This window comes from Theropithecus gelada, chromosome 2 (genome assembly GCF_003255815.1).
Source record: "Theropithecus gelada isolate Dixy chromosome 2, Tgel_1.0, whole genome shotgun sequence".
NCBI classification, from domain to species: Eukaryota; Metazoa; Chordata; class Mammalia; order Primates; family Cercopithecidae; genus Theropithecus; species Theropithecus gelada.
Genome location: NC_037669.1, coordinates 136584881 through 136599465, shown reverse-complemented (window position 1 = coordinate 136599465; position 14585 = coordinate 136584881). Strand labels below are relative to the sequence as shown.

At 38.5% G+C, this 14585-nt stretch overlaps 1 protein-coding gene and 1 long non-coding RNA gene across 7 annotated transcripts in view; one reads left to right on the top strand and one right to left on the bottom strand.

Moving 5' to 3' along the window:
- Nucleotides 1–802: 802 nt before the first annotated feature.
- PLCH1 (phospholipase C eta 1) overlaps nt 803–14585 on the bottom strand; it is a 256547-nt gene continuing 242764 nt past the window's right edge. For 2 of the 6 annotated variants that reach the window (XM_025375499.1, XM_025375501.1), the window contains 9 exons: nt 14402–14509; nt 12973–13097; nt 10987–11071; nt 8862–9008; nt 8222–8301; nt 6671–6730; nt 5881–6235; nt 3553–3580; nt 803–3252 (listed from right to left, as the gene is read on the bottom strand). In XM_025375499.1, the coding sequence (XP_025231284.1) occupies nt 3570–3580; nt 5881–6235; nt 6671–6730; nt 8222–8301; nt 8862–9008; nt 10987–11071; nt 12973–13097; nt 14402–14509 (971 nt within the window). In that variant the 3' untranslated portion in view covers nt 803–3252; nt 3553–3569. Of the gene's footprint in view, nt 3256–3552; nt 3581–5880; nt 6236–6670; nt 6731–8221; nt 8302–8861; nt 9009–10986; nt 11072–12972; nt 13098–14401; nt 14510–14585 lie in introns of all 6 variants that reach the window. The other 4 variants (XM_025375496.1, XM_025375497.1, XM_025375500.1 and 1 more) reach the window with 3 other exon arrangements.
- Nucleotides 6328–7319, top strand: LOC112619613. Its single transcript, XR_003118261.1, has 2 exons — nt 6328–6574; nt 7159–7319. It is a non-coding gene; the product is annotated as an uncharacterized LOC112619613 (long non-coding RNA).

Genomic DNA, 14585 nt, shown 5'->3' with positions numbered 1-14585 from the left:
GGAAAGTAGGTCCGAGTGCTCTGAGTGCTTTTACTCAATAGTCATCGTATGAATTTCAATCGTAAAAAAAGTTCACCAAGTGTTTAAAAATGTGTTTTAATTATATTTTCATGAATTCCAGGAAGAACATCATTGCAGTTAATGTTACAAAAAAAAAAAAAAAAAAAAGAGGGACATCTGGACATGCAATAAAAAAGTGAATTCACAGTGAAAATAATGCATGTCAGTACTAAAATAGAGTTGCTTGGTTCCCTGAAGGAAAAAGGTTTCTTCTAATTATCTATTCACTCGGATTTTATTATGAGAAAATATTCTTTGAAAGCTTTGGGGAAGTTTTCAGTTTGTGCTACCATTATCATTAGCGTCTGATGGAAGTCCCTCATTCTGAAAGCCATTGTTCGCAGTCTGTCATTCAATCAGAAAATTCAAAAGTACAAGTAGTTTGGCAACTGGCTTCTTGTTACATACAAAGCCATTAGCAAAAATATGTAACAAAATTTATGTAAAACAAACAATTTTGTCCTTATATACAAAAGACGGCCTTCTTCCTCACACCCTCACAGCCTATTCCAAAAAGTGGGGAGGGTATGGGGAGCAGCTATCCATCCCCTTTAAACTCTCTTTATGGGTGGGATAAGAACATCCTAAAAGGCAAGGTAACTATTTTAAAGTTTTTAAAACTGAGTTATAAAAATGCATCTGGGCTTCTCAACAAAGAGGGAAACATAGGAAAAATGATAACAGATTAAAGTAAGGAATTCATCCCTTTGTCATTTGCAAAGTCTCTTAATCAACTCAACAGTTAGAGAGTAAAAAATGACTACATTTGTGACGCAATCTGAGGACACAGTAAAGGACATCTTGGTGAAACACACACACACATTATAACCCGAGCTGCTGAGGAGTTTCACATCTAGGGCATGCACATATTTCATACTGATAATAGTTTACAACACCTCAAGGGAGAAAGATCATAATAGGTACGTGGGAAACATCACTAAATCTATATACAAATGCATTAACAGGGAGAACACATGAAGTCAAAAGGAGACCCAAATACAAGTTTAAAAATACATTTGAAAATCATTCCAAAGCCAAGGAACTTATTTACTGAAAACTCCGACATTCTACGGAATACCTTGTAAACCTTAAGAATGCAGTTTTATATAATTCACAGTCTCAAAAGAAAATAAATTTCTGGTTTATCATCACTGCTTGGCTCAGTCTGCAAAACAGAATTATCTGAACACAACTGGTCAACATGGCCATAGTGAAGAGCTGTGCACGCCCCCTCCGGGATGCCCCGGCCTTCAAGGCCACCCCCTTTCATGTTCTTCAGGTAGCCTGCGATGTAGGAGCCGGTGGAGTGGCGATTCACTGCAGGGGTGGGTGCTGAGGGTTTGTTTCTAAGAACCACGCCTGCCCCATTGCTGGGGTTTGGAACTTTCTGCTTGTTGGCTTCCTGTTTCTCCTTGGCACGGCTAGCAATATTGCGCACTCTGCTCTGACTTCTGGATGACAACTTCCTGACTAGTGCCCGGGGGAGCTGATTGGCATCCTGCTTTGAATATATTACTTGGCAGCTGTCTTCCTGGTCAAAGGACACAAGCTTCCGAAGCTGCTCGGTAAGGGCATCTATAGGCTCTAATGACTTTTTCTTCACAGTCACACCCTTCTTGTCTTTAATGCCAGTTGTAATAAAACTCTTACTAATACACTGGTACTTGCTCTCAAAATTGCAGGCAATGTCCTCTGATGTTAAGTCCCCCAGACTTTTGGATTTGCAAGGACTGGGCAATTTCAGAGCAGGCAAAGGAAGATGTGCCAACTGCTTGGGTACAGGAACATGCATATCTTGAGCACTAGACTGCTGGGGCACACAGGTCTGGAACATTTTTGCATCTGAATCTGAGAAATGGTTATGCACAAAGCCAGCACCCTGATAGGCTAGATAAGAAATACTTTGAGTTTTGACATCTTGAATACTGTTGAATATTCCAGGGACAGAAGGGTGGTGGGTCTCTTTACAGTAGCCATTTCTCAAACCTCTTTGAAAGTGTTCTACCACACCCTGACTATACTTGAGTTTTAAAGGAGAAGCAAGTTGACTTGTGCTCTCTCTCCTATGTTCACAGGTTGTTAGAGAAAGATTTTCTGATTCTCCATCAATTTCCACAAGGCTGCTCTCCCCAGAATTGAAACAGAGAGTGGGATCAGCTATTACATCCTCCAGGGTCAAATCAGGGGAAGAGGCAGGGCTGCAGCTCTTCAGTGTTTCCCAGTCTTCTCCCTTGGTAGGACTTTTCGGTAACCAGTCATGAGAAGTATTAGGGGACCCAGGAAGGTTGCTTTCTACAGCCCCTGTCTTGGCCTTACTAGAAAGGTCATCATCTGGTTTGGTTTTAGAGATGGGAGTGCAGGTAGTTTCATAAACTGTGTTCGTTGCATGTTTGGCGGTCTCAGGACTCGAGAGTGCTATCAGCTCTGGAGATGAGCACAGGAAGGAAGACTTGGATTTTCCCTTGGAAAAACCATGCTTGATGGGCATTTTTAGGCCCACGCTAGGCAAGGGACAATGGCCTGACATCACACTGGTATTATGAAGATGAGAAACAACTGTGAGAGCCTGATCATTGGTCTCATCAAACTGGCCAATCAGGGCTGAGATGGAACTGCCTGGCTCATTCTCATTTGTTAAAGTGACATTGTCAATAAGATGGGAAATTTCACTCTCCTGCAGAATTGCAGTTGAATGTAGGTCAGGTATGTCAGAACACAGCATGGAAACATCTGACAAAGAAAAGGATGTTGCAGCTCGGCCCTTACCCCTATTACCTTCCAGGTCCTTAATTTCTAGGTTGCTATGAGAAAGGATACTTCCTGACAAGATGCTTTTCCCTTCCACAAAGCCCTCAGCATTCCCCTTTTCCTTGATTTTCACACCATGTAGATCTTGTGTGGGGTTAACTACAGGATCAGGAGCCAAATGCTGCCTTGGGGAGATAGACTTGCTGGGACAGGGGTTTTCCTGGCAATTACTTGTGGCATTTGATGTGGTTCTCCCACCCCTAGGACTTGACATGCCCAGCTGTTCTCCTGTGACTGACATGTCGGCAGTAGATACAAAGGCGTCCCCTTGGATGATATCTTTGTGGAGAAGAGCACTGGAGGAGGACGATAACTTTTTGTTGAAATTTAGAAAATGTGGATCTTTTATACTTGCTTTCCCTTTTCTTCTGCCATCTTTATCTTCTGCTGAAGGAAACAAACAATATTTTAGGTGACATGTATCACTTTATGTACGACCTGCAAACACTCATGTTGTCTTCAGACAGACAAATGGAGAATGTAAATCCGTTACACTGTGACAGAATATAATTATGGATTGCATAGGTTTGCAACAAAGTGTCTGTGTGATGAACAAATGGTAAAATATATTTATAGGAATTTCATTGAAGCTTCCCTTTGAATATCTATTACATCTGCTAAGGATGTAATATTCATTGTCAAAAAAATGTCAATGAGTTACCATACTTTTACAGTGAGGATTACCTTAAGTTGTTTCCTATTCAGATTTGTACTACACAGAAGCATGGCAATAGAAACAGAACAAGACAGCTCTGTTAAACAAAGCATTGTGGTACCTGTAAGCAAGATACTATAAGCTTTCAAAGTTATACATGTATTAGTTAAAACAAAAAAAGAAGAAAAGAAGAAAAACATAATAATGTCATTTTCAAAACATTTTGGGAGCATATTTAATTTAATCAATTTCTAAAATAATTGGAAGGTGTAATAAATGCATTAAAATATCAATATCCATTGAGTTAAAATGTAAAGATAAAAATTGGTCATCAATTCCATGTCATTGCTAATATCTATTTTTTGTTAATGATATATTTCTTTTTAATACACAAATTTCATATTGCATCCTTCCCTAAAAGTGGCAGTAAGTTGTCAGACACAGTAAAGGAAAACCATAAAAACACAATTCACAGTAATTTGGGATAGCCCAGCATGGTTAGTATACTGCTAGGAGAGTATGAGGTATTCAATTCTTGATCAGGTTATTTTAATAATATAATGCTTCCAGAGTCATGATATATAAGAAAAAAGAACTTGTTCAACTTATTATTAAATAGTTTCCAAACTAAAAATATTCATCATAAAAATTTTGAAAACTTCAAAAAATTATAAAGAAAAAATTAAATACCATATGATGTTACCACTGAGACAGCCACTGTAATATTTTGCAGAGGAACAGAATAATATATAGAATTTTGTAGTCTGGGGGACCGGGCGCCGTGGCTCAAGCCTGTAATCCCAGCACTTTGGGAGGCCAAAACGGGTGGATCACGAGGTCAAGAGATCGAGACTATCCTGGCTAACACGGTGAAACCCCGTCTCTACTAAAAATACAAAAAACTAGCCGGGCGAGGTGGCGGGCGCCTGTAGTCCCAGCTACTCGGGAGGCTGAGGCAGGAGAACGGCGTGAACCCAGGAGGCGGAGCTTGCAGTGAGCTGAGATCCCGCCACTGCACTCCAGCCTGGGCGACAGAGCGAGACTCCGTCTCAAAAAAAAAAAAAAAGAAAAAAAAGAATTTTGTAGTCTGCTTTTTCTGTACTTAATGCAATATAACTATGTATCGTTTTATATATACCAAAAGTTTAATACACATGACTAATTTATATAACTGTTTTTTAAAAGTAGAAAAGAAATATTACCTCAAAATTGCTTTCTAACTCACCTTAATGGTATTAACATCTTAACTGTGGCATTAACAGGATAGAACCAATTTCTATTGAATATAGCTTTATTTTTCCCAAAGATGGGATTTTAAAATACATTTTAAGGCACATATTTTATCTCTTCTCTGACACTGCTCTTAGCAAAATTTCAAGCTTTTAAACGTTCTTTTTCTCCTTCAAATAAACCATTCAAGAATATCTTATAACAAAAAATCAATACAAGTAAAATGGTGTTTGTGGGAAAAGAGAGCACTGAAATTAGACCATTTGATAAAAGATAAAAGAACAATTTTGCCAAAGGAAATCAGTACCACATTTTAGTTGTCTGAGATGATTCTGATTTAATTAAAACATATTTGTTGCATAGATATCAAATGCACACAGTTTTGGCACTTAAATTTACCCCCAGGTAGGATGGGATGGGAGTCACCGACATCAGTCAAAAGCTCTCTGGCACACTGCAAGGCGGTCTTTACTCTGTACTGAGCTCCTGATACGAGTCAATGATACACTCAAATTAAGGAAAAAGACAGGCAGCACCTGGTCCCTATGCTTGTGGAGCCCACGACCGCGCTAAAGCTGCAGGCACACCTCCATCCCTGCCAGCATCCAAGGATCAGGGAAGTGAGGCCATAGGAAAACACTGCGCGAGTCACCTCTTGAGAAAAAAAGATTTGCTTGTTTTTGAAAAACGTGGCTTGTTTTTAACAACTGGCTTTCTTTCTCCATAAACATTTCCAATCACAGAAATGTGTCATATGTAAGAAAAGTAATACAACCATATTCACCCTCAGAACAATCAGTAAATATGGCATTCATTTGGAAAACCAATATTTCGAATCCTATTTTGCAGGTTTCATTCTTCCTCTCTGTGCCATCACACCTAATGGCTCCCCCTACTCTCATTGTCAATTTCAGATGTTGATATTATAAAGCTCTTGGTGAGCAGGAAATGGATCTACCTGGCCCCCAACGTTTAAAATCTTCTCGTCTAGAAGATCACATTAAAAAGTATTTATTCTTCAGTATATTTTACTTTGACTACAGAATGTCAACCTCTTCATAATGGTAAACAGACACTGAAATGCAGCCTAGAAGGGTTTATTCTTAGAGAAACTCAAAGTATCTTACCCAGAGAGTTTTCTTTTCCTTCAGTGTCTTTTGCTGTTTCAGATACAGGCAGCGACAAAGCTCCCAGAAGGTTTCTGTCAACAGGCATGGAGACAGGACGTGCTTGCAAACTGCGTGTGGTCCTCCTCAGCACACCATCTTGGTCTCTTGTGGCCTCGGACACTGAATCCTTTATCTCCACCATTTCTTGGAAGCCCATTTTGCTCTTTTTCCTGCCTTTGGCCGGGGCGCTGGCTGTGCGTCGCAGAATTCTATCTCCAATCGATCGTTTCCGTACATAATGGGAATTGTTTTCTGCAGAACTGTGCCTAGGATTCTTATTGAACAGTCCCTTCAGACCCTGGAGTTGTCTGTTCTGAAGACACAAAAGGACCAACCACAAGTTAAGCAAATGCCATCACATCAACAACTTGCCTTTAAAATAACAGCTCCATGAAAAATGAATATAAACCAAAATTGTACAGCCACTGAAATATATTCACACCAAGAAAGCAGCAGCTCACAGCATGTTTGCACAACTTCATGCACATCTTATCAACCTTACTTTGCAAGGACTTCAGCCTTCCATTCTTACATCAAGCTCTCCCAGAAGTTTCCTACCCAGAGATGACAAAATGGTAGGAAAAGTCTCCACAGCTCATAGACTGCTACGAACTTCAGGCGCCTTAAAGCAACAGATGCATGTTTCAAAGTGGTAAGCAGGAATATGGAGTGATATGAAAAAGCATGCTGCCATAACCACTTAAAAGAAATATGCCAGCCAGAACAAAGCACCATGCTGAGAAACTACCTTTGTAGCTCCTAGAAAGTGCAATATAGTATAACTGGGATTGAGTATTAAAGGGCTCCACTGTAAAGGAAAAAACAAAACACAACAAAACACAATTGGGGCTCATTGAAGAGGGTGTCACAAGTAAACACAAAAGAAAAAATGCATACATGTCTATAAACCCTTTCTGTTAGTTTCAGGGATTTTCAGTCTTATGCTCATTCATTGTTCAACCAATACCACTACACTGTGATGTGTGGATCCCAACCCGAACACATCTTGAAAGGAATAAAGAGTATGACTCATAAATGGACATTTATTTAGGAGAGAAGATGGGGATGATATAGAACACTTTCAGATTTTAATTTATTTCTGGCTCAAGTTTTAAACAAATTCAGAATTTAATTGTTTCCCTCAATGTGATAAATGCTAGAGATAATTTGTAGTTAACCTGGGATTCCTAGAATTCAAGAATCATTTTTGAATTATTTACATTTGTGTCTACTTAGATGAGAGGCAAGATCCCAACAAGCAGCACAAACAGAAATCCAGGACTAAACACAGAAAATTATGGTATAAAACTTCACCAGTCTTAGAAATTAGGATCCTTACCCTCACCTCCACACCCTTGCTGACTGATATGAAAATAAACATTACACTCCCTAATTCAGGCTGAAATGGTTCATTCCTTATTAGCTGGATTGTAGTCATAATCACATTAATATTAGCCAATATTTCTGAGCATTTACTGTGTACCAGGCAGCTTTCTAAGAAATATATTTATTTATGAGGCACGTATTATTTTTATCCCACATTCACAGATGAGGAAGCTTCCAGCTATACAGATTTTCTGGTAAAGAGCACGAGACATTTCTAGGCCCCATTCAATGCTTTAACAGTCCCTCCAAATCCCATGTGATCCTGAAAATTCATACCGGTAACCAAGTCCCCAGTTACTTGACATGACCAGAGGACAACCTACTGGTTTGTAAACCTCAAATGAGTTCTATAACCACGACAACAGCATCAGGAAAGAACTAGAATGCATTTTTGTGGTCTCCTTCTTTTCAGTTTTAAAATAGCTTTAAAATCCATTCACAATTTTTAGATTTTCAGTTAAAAACATTGGTACCAAATGAATGTAGCCTGCCTAGAAGTGGCTGGGATCACAGACCAGTTAGTACAGGTAATTCATCAACCATCTGAGACACTACGTTTCCCACTGAGGTCAGTTGAGTCTTTTTAAGGATTAAAATAAAATTCAACATTTAACTGTATCTTCATTGTTTTAGCCAAACAGATTAATGCCTGAGAGAATAATAGTTTTCTCAATTCTATTAAGCCCAGAGAGGGCGCCTGTGTAGAAGGAATGAGTACACACCTTAAACAGTGAAAAGAGTACAGGTGGATCAGGACATGACTGGAATAGCAGACTGGGCTTGCTGGGCTTCCTTAGAGTTTTTGGTCCAAGCACAGTTTGTCAAAATTTACATTCCTATTATGCAATTAATCAGTAGCATTGTTGAGGACCATATTAATGTATATGACTTTAAATCCTATGATCTTTCTCACCTTTCCATAGATTTCATTGATGGTTATGTGTACAAATATGGATGCTTCTGTCAGTCCTTCCAAATAGACATGCCGGTAGCCTAATAAAAGGAAAGACAGTCATTTCTTTTTAGTTGAACTTGCATTTAACTTTCTCATGGGTGCAACAAAATTAAGTATCTGACTTGACTATAGCTCTTTTTTTTTTTTTCTGAGACAGAGTCTTGCTCTGTTGCCCAGGCTGGAAGGCAGTGGCATGATCTTGGCTCACCGGAACCTCTGCCTCCTGGGTTCAAGCGATTCTCCTGCCTCGGCTTCCCGAATAGCGGGGATTACAGGCATGCACCACCACACCTGGCTAATTTTGTATTTTTAGTAGAGATGGGGTTTCTCCATGTTGGTCAGGCTGGTCTCAAACTCCTGACCTCAGGTGATCCTCCCACCTTGGCCTCCCAGATTGCTGGCATTACAGGCATGAGCCACTGCACCCAGCCCAACTATAATCCTTTACATTTTACAAAGCTTGTTAAAAGTCACATTTATTATATGACACATATTTTATATATCACATATGCTATTATGTAAGTAGCATATGATGTATTATATCTTCCAAAGAAAAAGGAATGGTCAGTCTAGAGAGAAAAGGCCAACTCATACCTACCAGGCACTAAGCTGCTGAAGGTCACGGTTCTTTGCCCAACAAAGTCTCGTCCAATGGGATCATGATCCCACACGAGGAACCGAACCAAAGCTATTTCAGGCATGTGTACTGTAAATGTCAGCGTTTCTTCCCACACAGGGTTAAATCCTCAGAGAAATAGGAAAAGAAAAATCAGAAAAGCAAAGGACTTGGCTGAAAATGAGTTGGCAGCAACATCTGCAAAGCAGACGGTGAAAATTGCTTGCAGTGGTTATTAAACTCATGAAGACAACTAAGCCACTCCGGGATGCCTTACTGGAATAAAGCCTCGAAATTTACCCCCTTGCTAGAAAATAATTGGTAAGAAAATTGCCTGTAAATTATCACATCAAATCTATTAATCTTTGATGCCTAACTGTATTGTAGAGAAGCTCTTTAGTATTCAGAATGCTTCAATAAGTTAAAAAATTATCTATAGTAGTGATCTAAGAATAATGTTTTAGCCAAAACAATAAAGAATGATATCCTCTCCCAACAGAATTATGCTTCTCATGCACCAAAGAGTCCGCTGCTGTAATAACCACCAACAAACATTTTATAAGGTGCTTTTGCAGGTTTCAACTCCTATTGTACATACATCATCTTATTTCTTATAGCAATCCTCTAAGTTTTTTTAGAGGATTTTTAGAGTTTTTAGAGTAGAGCAGGGTTTTGGTTTTTGTTTCTAATTAAAAACTATGTATTACTGACTTTCAAAAATATATTACTTTCAAAAACTATACAAGTAACACTCATCTTTTAAAGTAGGGAATATCAGTATTTACAAGACATTTTGTAATTGAGAAAATTGATGTTCATAGACGATAATGTGCCCAAAGCCATACAAGGCCTTATAGTTAGTGACAGGGTCAAATTAGACTGTGCACTATTGATTCCCAGTAGCTTCTCACGAAGCAAGACCTTACTGCATGAATGATGGCATATTTTCACAGCTACTGAAAAATACATTAAAAAGGTATATTTCACCTCAAATACTAAAATGCAAAAATACATTTACTTGGCAAAATTCTCTCCAATAAAATAACTATAAAAGTTGTTAAAAATTCAAGTACTCCGTAAGTTTCTGGGTTTTTTTCCTTTCTAAAAAATGAAAATAAGTTTTTAAAAATGTATGCATTTAAGAGGTATCAGCCACTGAACCCTATTAAAAAGCCTCAAGCTAATGAAATAATTATGAGCTGAAAAATCACTGAGATACCCCTCTTGAATAAGAGAAGATCTTTCTATTGACTTATGATGACCTCTCAATTATTTCTGAGACTAAAAAAAGAAAGAATAATCTATTGAACATTGGTGGAAAAACGCAATTTAAGAAGGTTTCTTTCTGTGTACATGTTTTTCCTAAGTTACAGGTTTGCCCTACTCTGGAACTGTAGTGTTCCTTCAGGGACTCCCTGTGAACCCCTAATTTCTCAAATTAATGATTGTGTTTCAAATGTATTTTACAGTATTAATCACAAGACATTGAAAAAGTAGGTATGCAATAATGTTTGTGAAATGTATGAACAAACAAATTTGTTTATAAACAAACAAATTACAAATAAAAAGACATGAGGCTTGGGTAAAGAAAACTTTCTTTATACTATGGCCAAAATATAAGAAGAATGCTGCCCCTCCAATTGTATGAAAATACTCAAGAAGTAAACTCGCCAGACTACGCTGGGCTTGCCTTTAGAGTTTTACATACTCCAGAAAAAGTGAGAAATTATCAAGGCACATAGGCTTCACAAATGAGAGCTTTGAGAAAACTCATGTCATAAAAATACAATATAAACATATAATGGATGCATTTCCTCAGTGAATTTTTAACCCAGTTCTTTAAAATATCATTTACTCTTCTTACTAGAAGAAAAAAATTCCTTTAAAAGCAAAAGTCTGGAGAACCTAGATTACAACACCATCAAAATAAACCATGCATCAATCCCACAGTTACTTAGTTTTATGTGTTGAAAAGTTTTTAACATAAACTCAGATGGGAGTTACGGATTTTAGAGATTTCTTGGTCATCTACATAGACACTTTTTTTAGTGTAAATTCTATTTCTAGACCATCTTCATTAAAAAGTGAACACAGATTATGATCTTACCATTGTCATCTACCACACGGGTTTGATCTTTACAACAATCTACCGGCAATCCAATAATTTCAACTTCAACAAAAGGGTCAATGATCTATTAAATAAAGAGAAAGTACTATTACAAATAACATTTCTATACATATGTTAATTAATCTGAGAATATTGGCCAAAATGTCTACATTTCAACAGCAACTGATTTTACAAGGTGCTTAGTAAGAAAAAGAAATGGTACTAGGTGTGGTGGATTCAGATATATGAGACAAGTATAAAAAATATTAAATTACTGTTTGCTAGTATTTATTAATGCCAACAAACTTTACCCAGTGAACATACAACTTTAGTTCAGGGCAAATACCCAACAGAACTGAGATGTTTTGCCCATGCACAAATGCTCAGAGCAGCTGTATTTATAATAGTCAAACACTGGAACCTAAATTTCTATCATGAATAGGATGGATAATTGTGGAATATGCGTTTTTTGTTTTTTTGTTATTTTGTTTTTTGAGATAGGGTCTTACTCTGTAGCCCAGGCTGGAATGCAGTGGCATGATCTTAGCTCACGGCATCCTCCACCCTCACAGGTTTAAGCCATCCTTCCACCTCAGTCTCCCGAGTAGCTGGGACTACAGGCTTGCGCACCACACCTGGCTAATTTTTGTATTTTTTAATTTTGTAATTTTGCTAATTTTGTAATTTTGTATTTTTGTAGAAATGGGGTTTTGCCATGTTGTCCAGGCTGGTCTCAAACTCCTGAGCTCAAGCAATCCGCCCACCTCAGCCTCTCAAAGTGCTGGGATTACAAATGTGAGCCACCGTGCCCGGTCAGAAATATGTGTTCAATGAATACTCTCAACAATGAGAAAAGAATAAAGTTCTGCTATATAACATAATGTTGAGCAAGCCAGACATAAAAGAGTACCTACTCTAAGAGTCCATTTATATAAAGTTTAGGAATAGACAAAATTTGTCTGTTGTGATAGGGGTTGGTGTTTGCTATGAGAGGCAGCGGGGAGGGTAGATATTGACTGGGAAGGTGGACAGGGGCCTTCTAGGGATTCTGGATATGCTCTGTCTTGATCTGGGTGGCATAATAATTAATCAAGCTATCCATGTTTGATTCATATACTTTAATTACCATCCTCTCCTCTAGGGGGAAGGATCTTGTCTTGTTGGTCATCTGTAGACTCTCCTTTGTGGTGCCAGTTCTGGGTAATGAACAATGAAGGAATAAAACCCAAAGAATCTAGAAAGAGCTGATGTAAGAAAGTCTAAAGCAGAGAAAGTACAGTTCTTAAATAAAGCATTTATGGCGGTTCCAAATTGTACAGCTCTATAATTTCCTTCCTTAAGATCCAAAAATGATGGTTTAACAGGCGAGAGCAACAAAGAGCCTGAAATAATGGATCAGCTCTGAGAGGAAGGGCAAGAGCATAGGAGAAGCTGCTATGTAGGGAGAAAGCAAGGGCCAAGAAGGTCTAATGGAAACAATGGGCTAAAAGCTCTGGAAAGAAAAAAGACTGTGGCCACAGATGAAGACATTCTAAAATCACACTACACAGGTACAGCAAATGATAATAAGAATCAGCACACGGCCAAGGAGCAGGTGGCTGATGGGCAGCAAGGAGGAGCACTGCAGGAGGAGAGGAATGTGGAGGTTATATTATTAATGGAACATTACCTTCCCAGGTTAAGATATACTCTTGGGCAGTGTTCCGTTAATAATATAATTGTCTTTGCACTCCAATTTTAGCAATGCCAGTGTCAACCTTAAATTGTGAATTCAATTGTGTGCACTCATGCCTTCAAAATAGATGATGAACAGCAGTACAACAAGAACTGTGTGACTTACCAATAAATCAGTTAATGTCTGATAAGCTGAGGTCAGTGCTCAGTCATGAACACACATACATCTCTGAAGACATTTCAGATAAAATGTAAATGAACTAAGATAATCGTATAATTAACCACTTAGACACGTAGTCATAGGCAACTTACCTCGCCTCGATCTCCAAACATGGAGTCTGGAGGTTTGGGGAGTTGCTGTCCACTGATAACTTTTAGGATGAGTTGCTTTTTGGGGTTGGCAGGAAGAGGGTCACCAGAGAAAGGGTTGAAAGTACCTAGGCCAAGTAAAGTATAAGTTGGTAACATAAGAAGAAACACGCACACATGCACAGCTTAAGCTTGTAAACAAACAGACAAACAGACAAAAACAAATGCTGAATTACATGGTCACATAACTATCAGTGTGGCATAGCTGTGGTTTTCATTAGAATCCATGTTCCCAAAGGCCGGTGGAGTGGGCCAACTTAAAGCAAGTGTTTGCAATGCAATGATCAACTGTGGAATGGAGGAAAAGAAGCATTTTATTTGAACACCAACAGTGTGGAAAGAAGAACAATTATGTCAGATTCAAATAATTTTCTAACCTAAACTATCTCAGGTATGAGTGAATATAACAAACAGAAAGAAGACCTGAAATTAAGTAAACAGCAGAGCAAGAAAACGTGCAAAGCATAAAATCTTGAAGATAATCCTGTCAACAATGTTTTTATCTGAATTGTTGTAAATGTAATTTGGAAATTTTAAAAATAATTTTAATGAGCAGAACCAAAAGAAAGTGTTGTTTGATCTAACACAACATTATCCTTTTTTTGTTTTGTTTTGTTTTGTTTTGTTTTTTTGAGATGGAGTCTCACTCTGTCACCCAGGTTGGAGTGCAGTGGTGTGATCTTGGCTCACTGCAACCTCTGCCTCCCGGGTTCCAGCGATTCTCCTACCTCAACTTCCCGAGTAGCTGGGACTACAGGCATGCACCACTATGCCCAGCTAATTCTGTATTTTCAGTAGAGACAGGGTTTTACCATGTCAGCCAGTCTGGTCTTGAACTACTGACCTCAGGTGATCCGCCTGCCTCGACCTCACAAAGTGCTGGAATTACAGGCATCAGCCCCCACAACTAGCCTATCCTTTCTCTTTTGTTAGCACTGTTTTGTAATTGGACTACACTGAGTAAAAGAGCTTGATAAAATTGTTTCAGGTGGAATTGAAGCTTGCCAGCAGGTCACAGACTCACATTACCTAAGATAGTTTCTGAAAGATAGGGCTCAGACCTTAAAAAGCAGTCCAGCTTATACGTGGCACTGGATTTCAAATGATAACCCAATGCCATCCATGTCCCTCTTTCACACACAACCTCTCAAGATAACATTCTAAACATCATGGCTAACCAAATATTAAGTAGTGGTAACAAGAATTCTAATCCACATTCAAACACCTTAACCTATCTTTTTGAAAAAAAAAAAAATGTTGAAAAACTCTAGGGTATCACACTTTCTAAACAGCTTCCTTAATAAAGGTTGCCTGCATTTAGACTATGAAATTAACATACACCTGCATTTATGACTGTGAAATTAATACACACCTTTGCACATTTGCTGGGGTTTGAGGACGTAGCCACAGTTGCCATTTGTCTTGAATTTGGCTCGGTTTAACTGCATCATTCGTCCTTCGGATTGATAATTCAGTGCCACTGTGCAAGTTAAAAGTTGGAGAGAATTAGGCAAGATGGTGGCATAGTCAGAACGTACAGAGAACCGCTCCTTCCC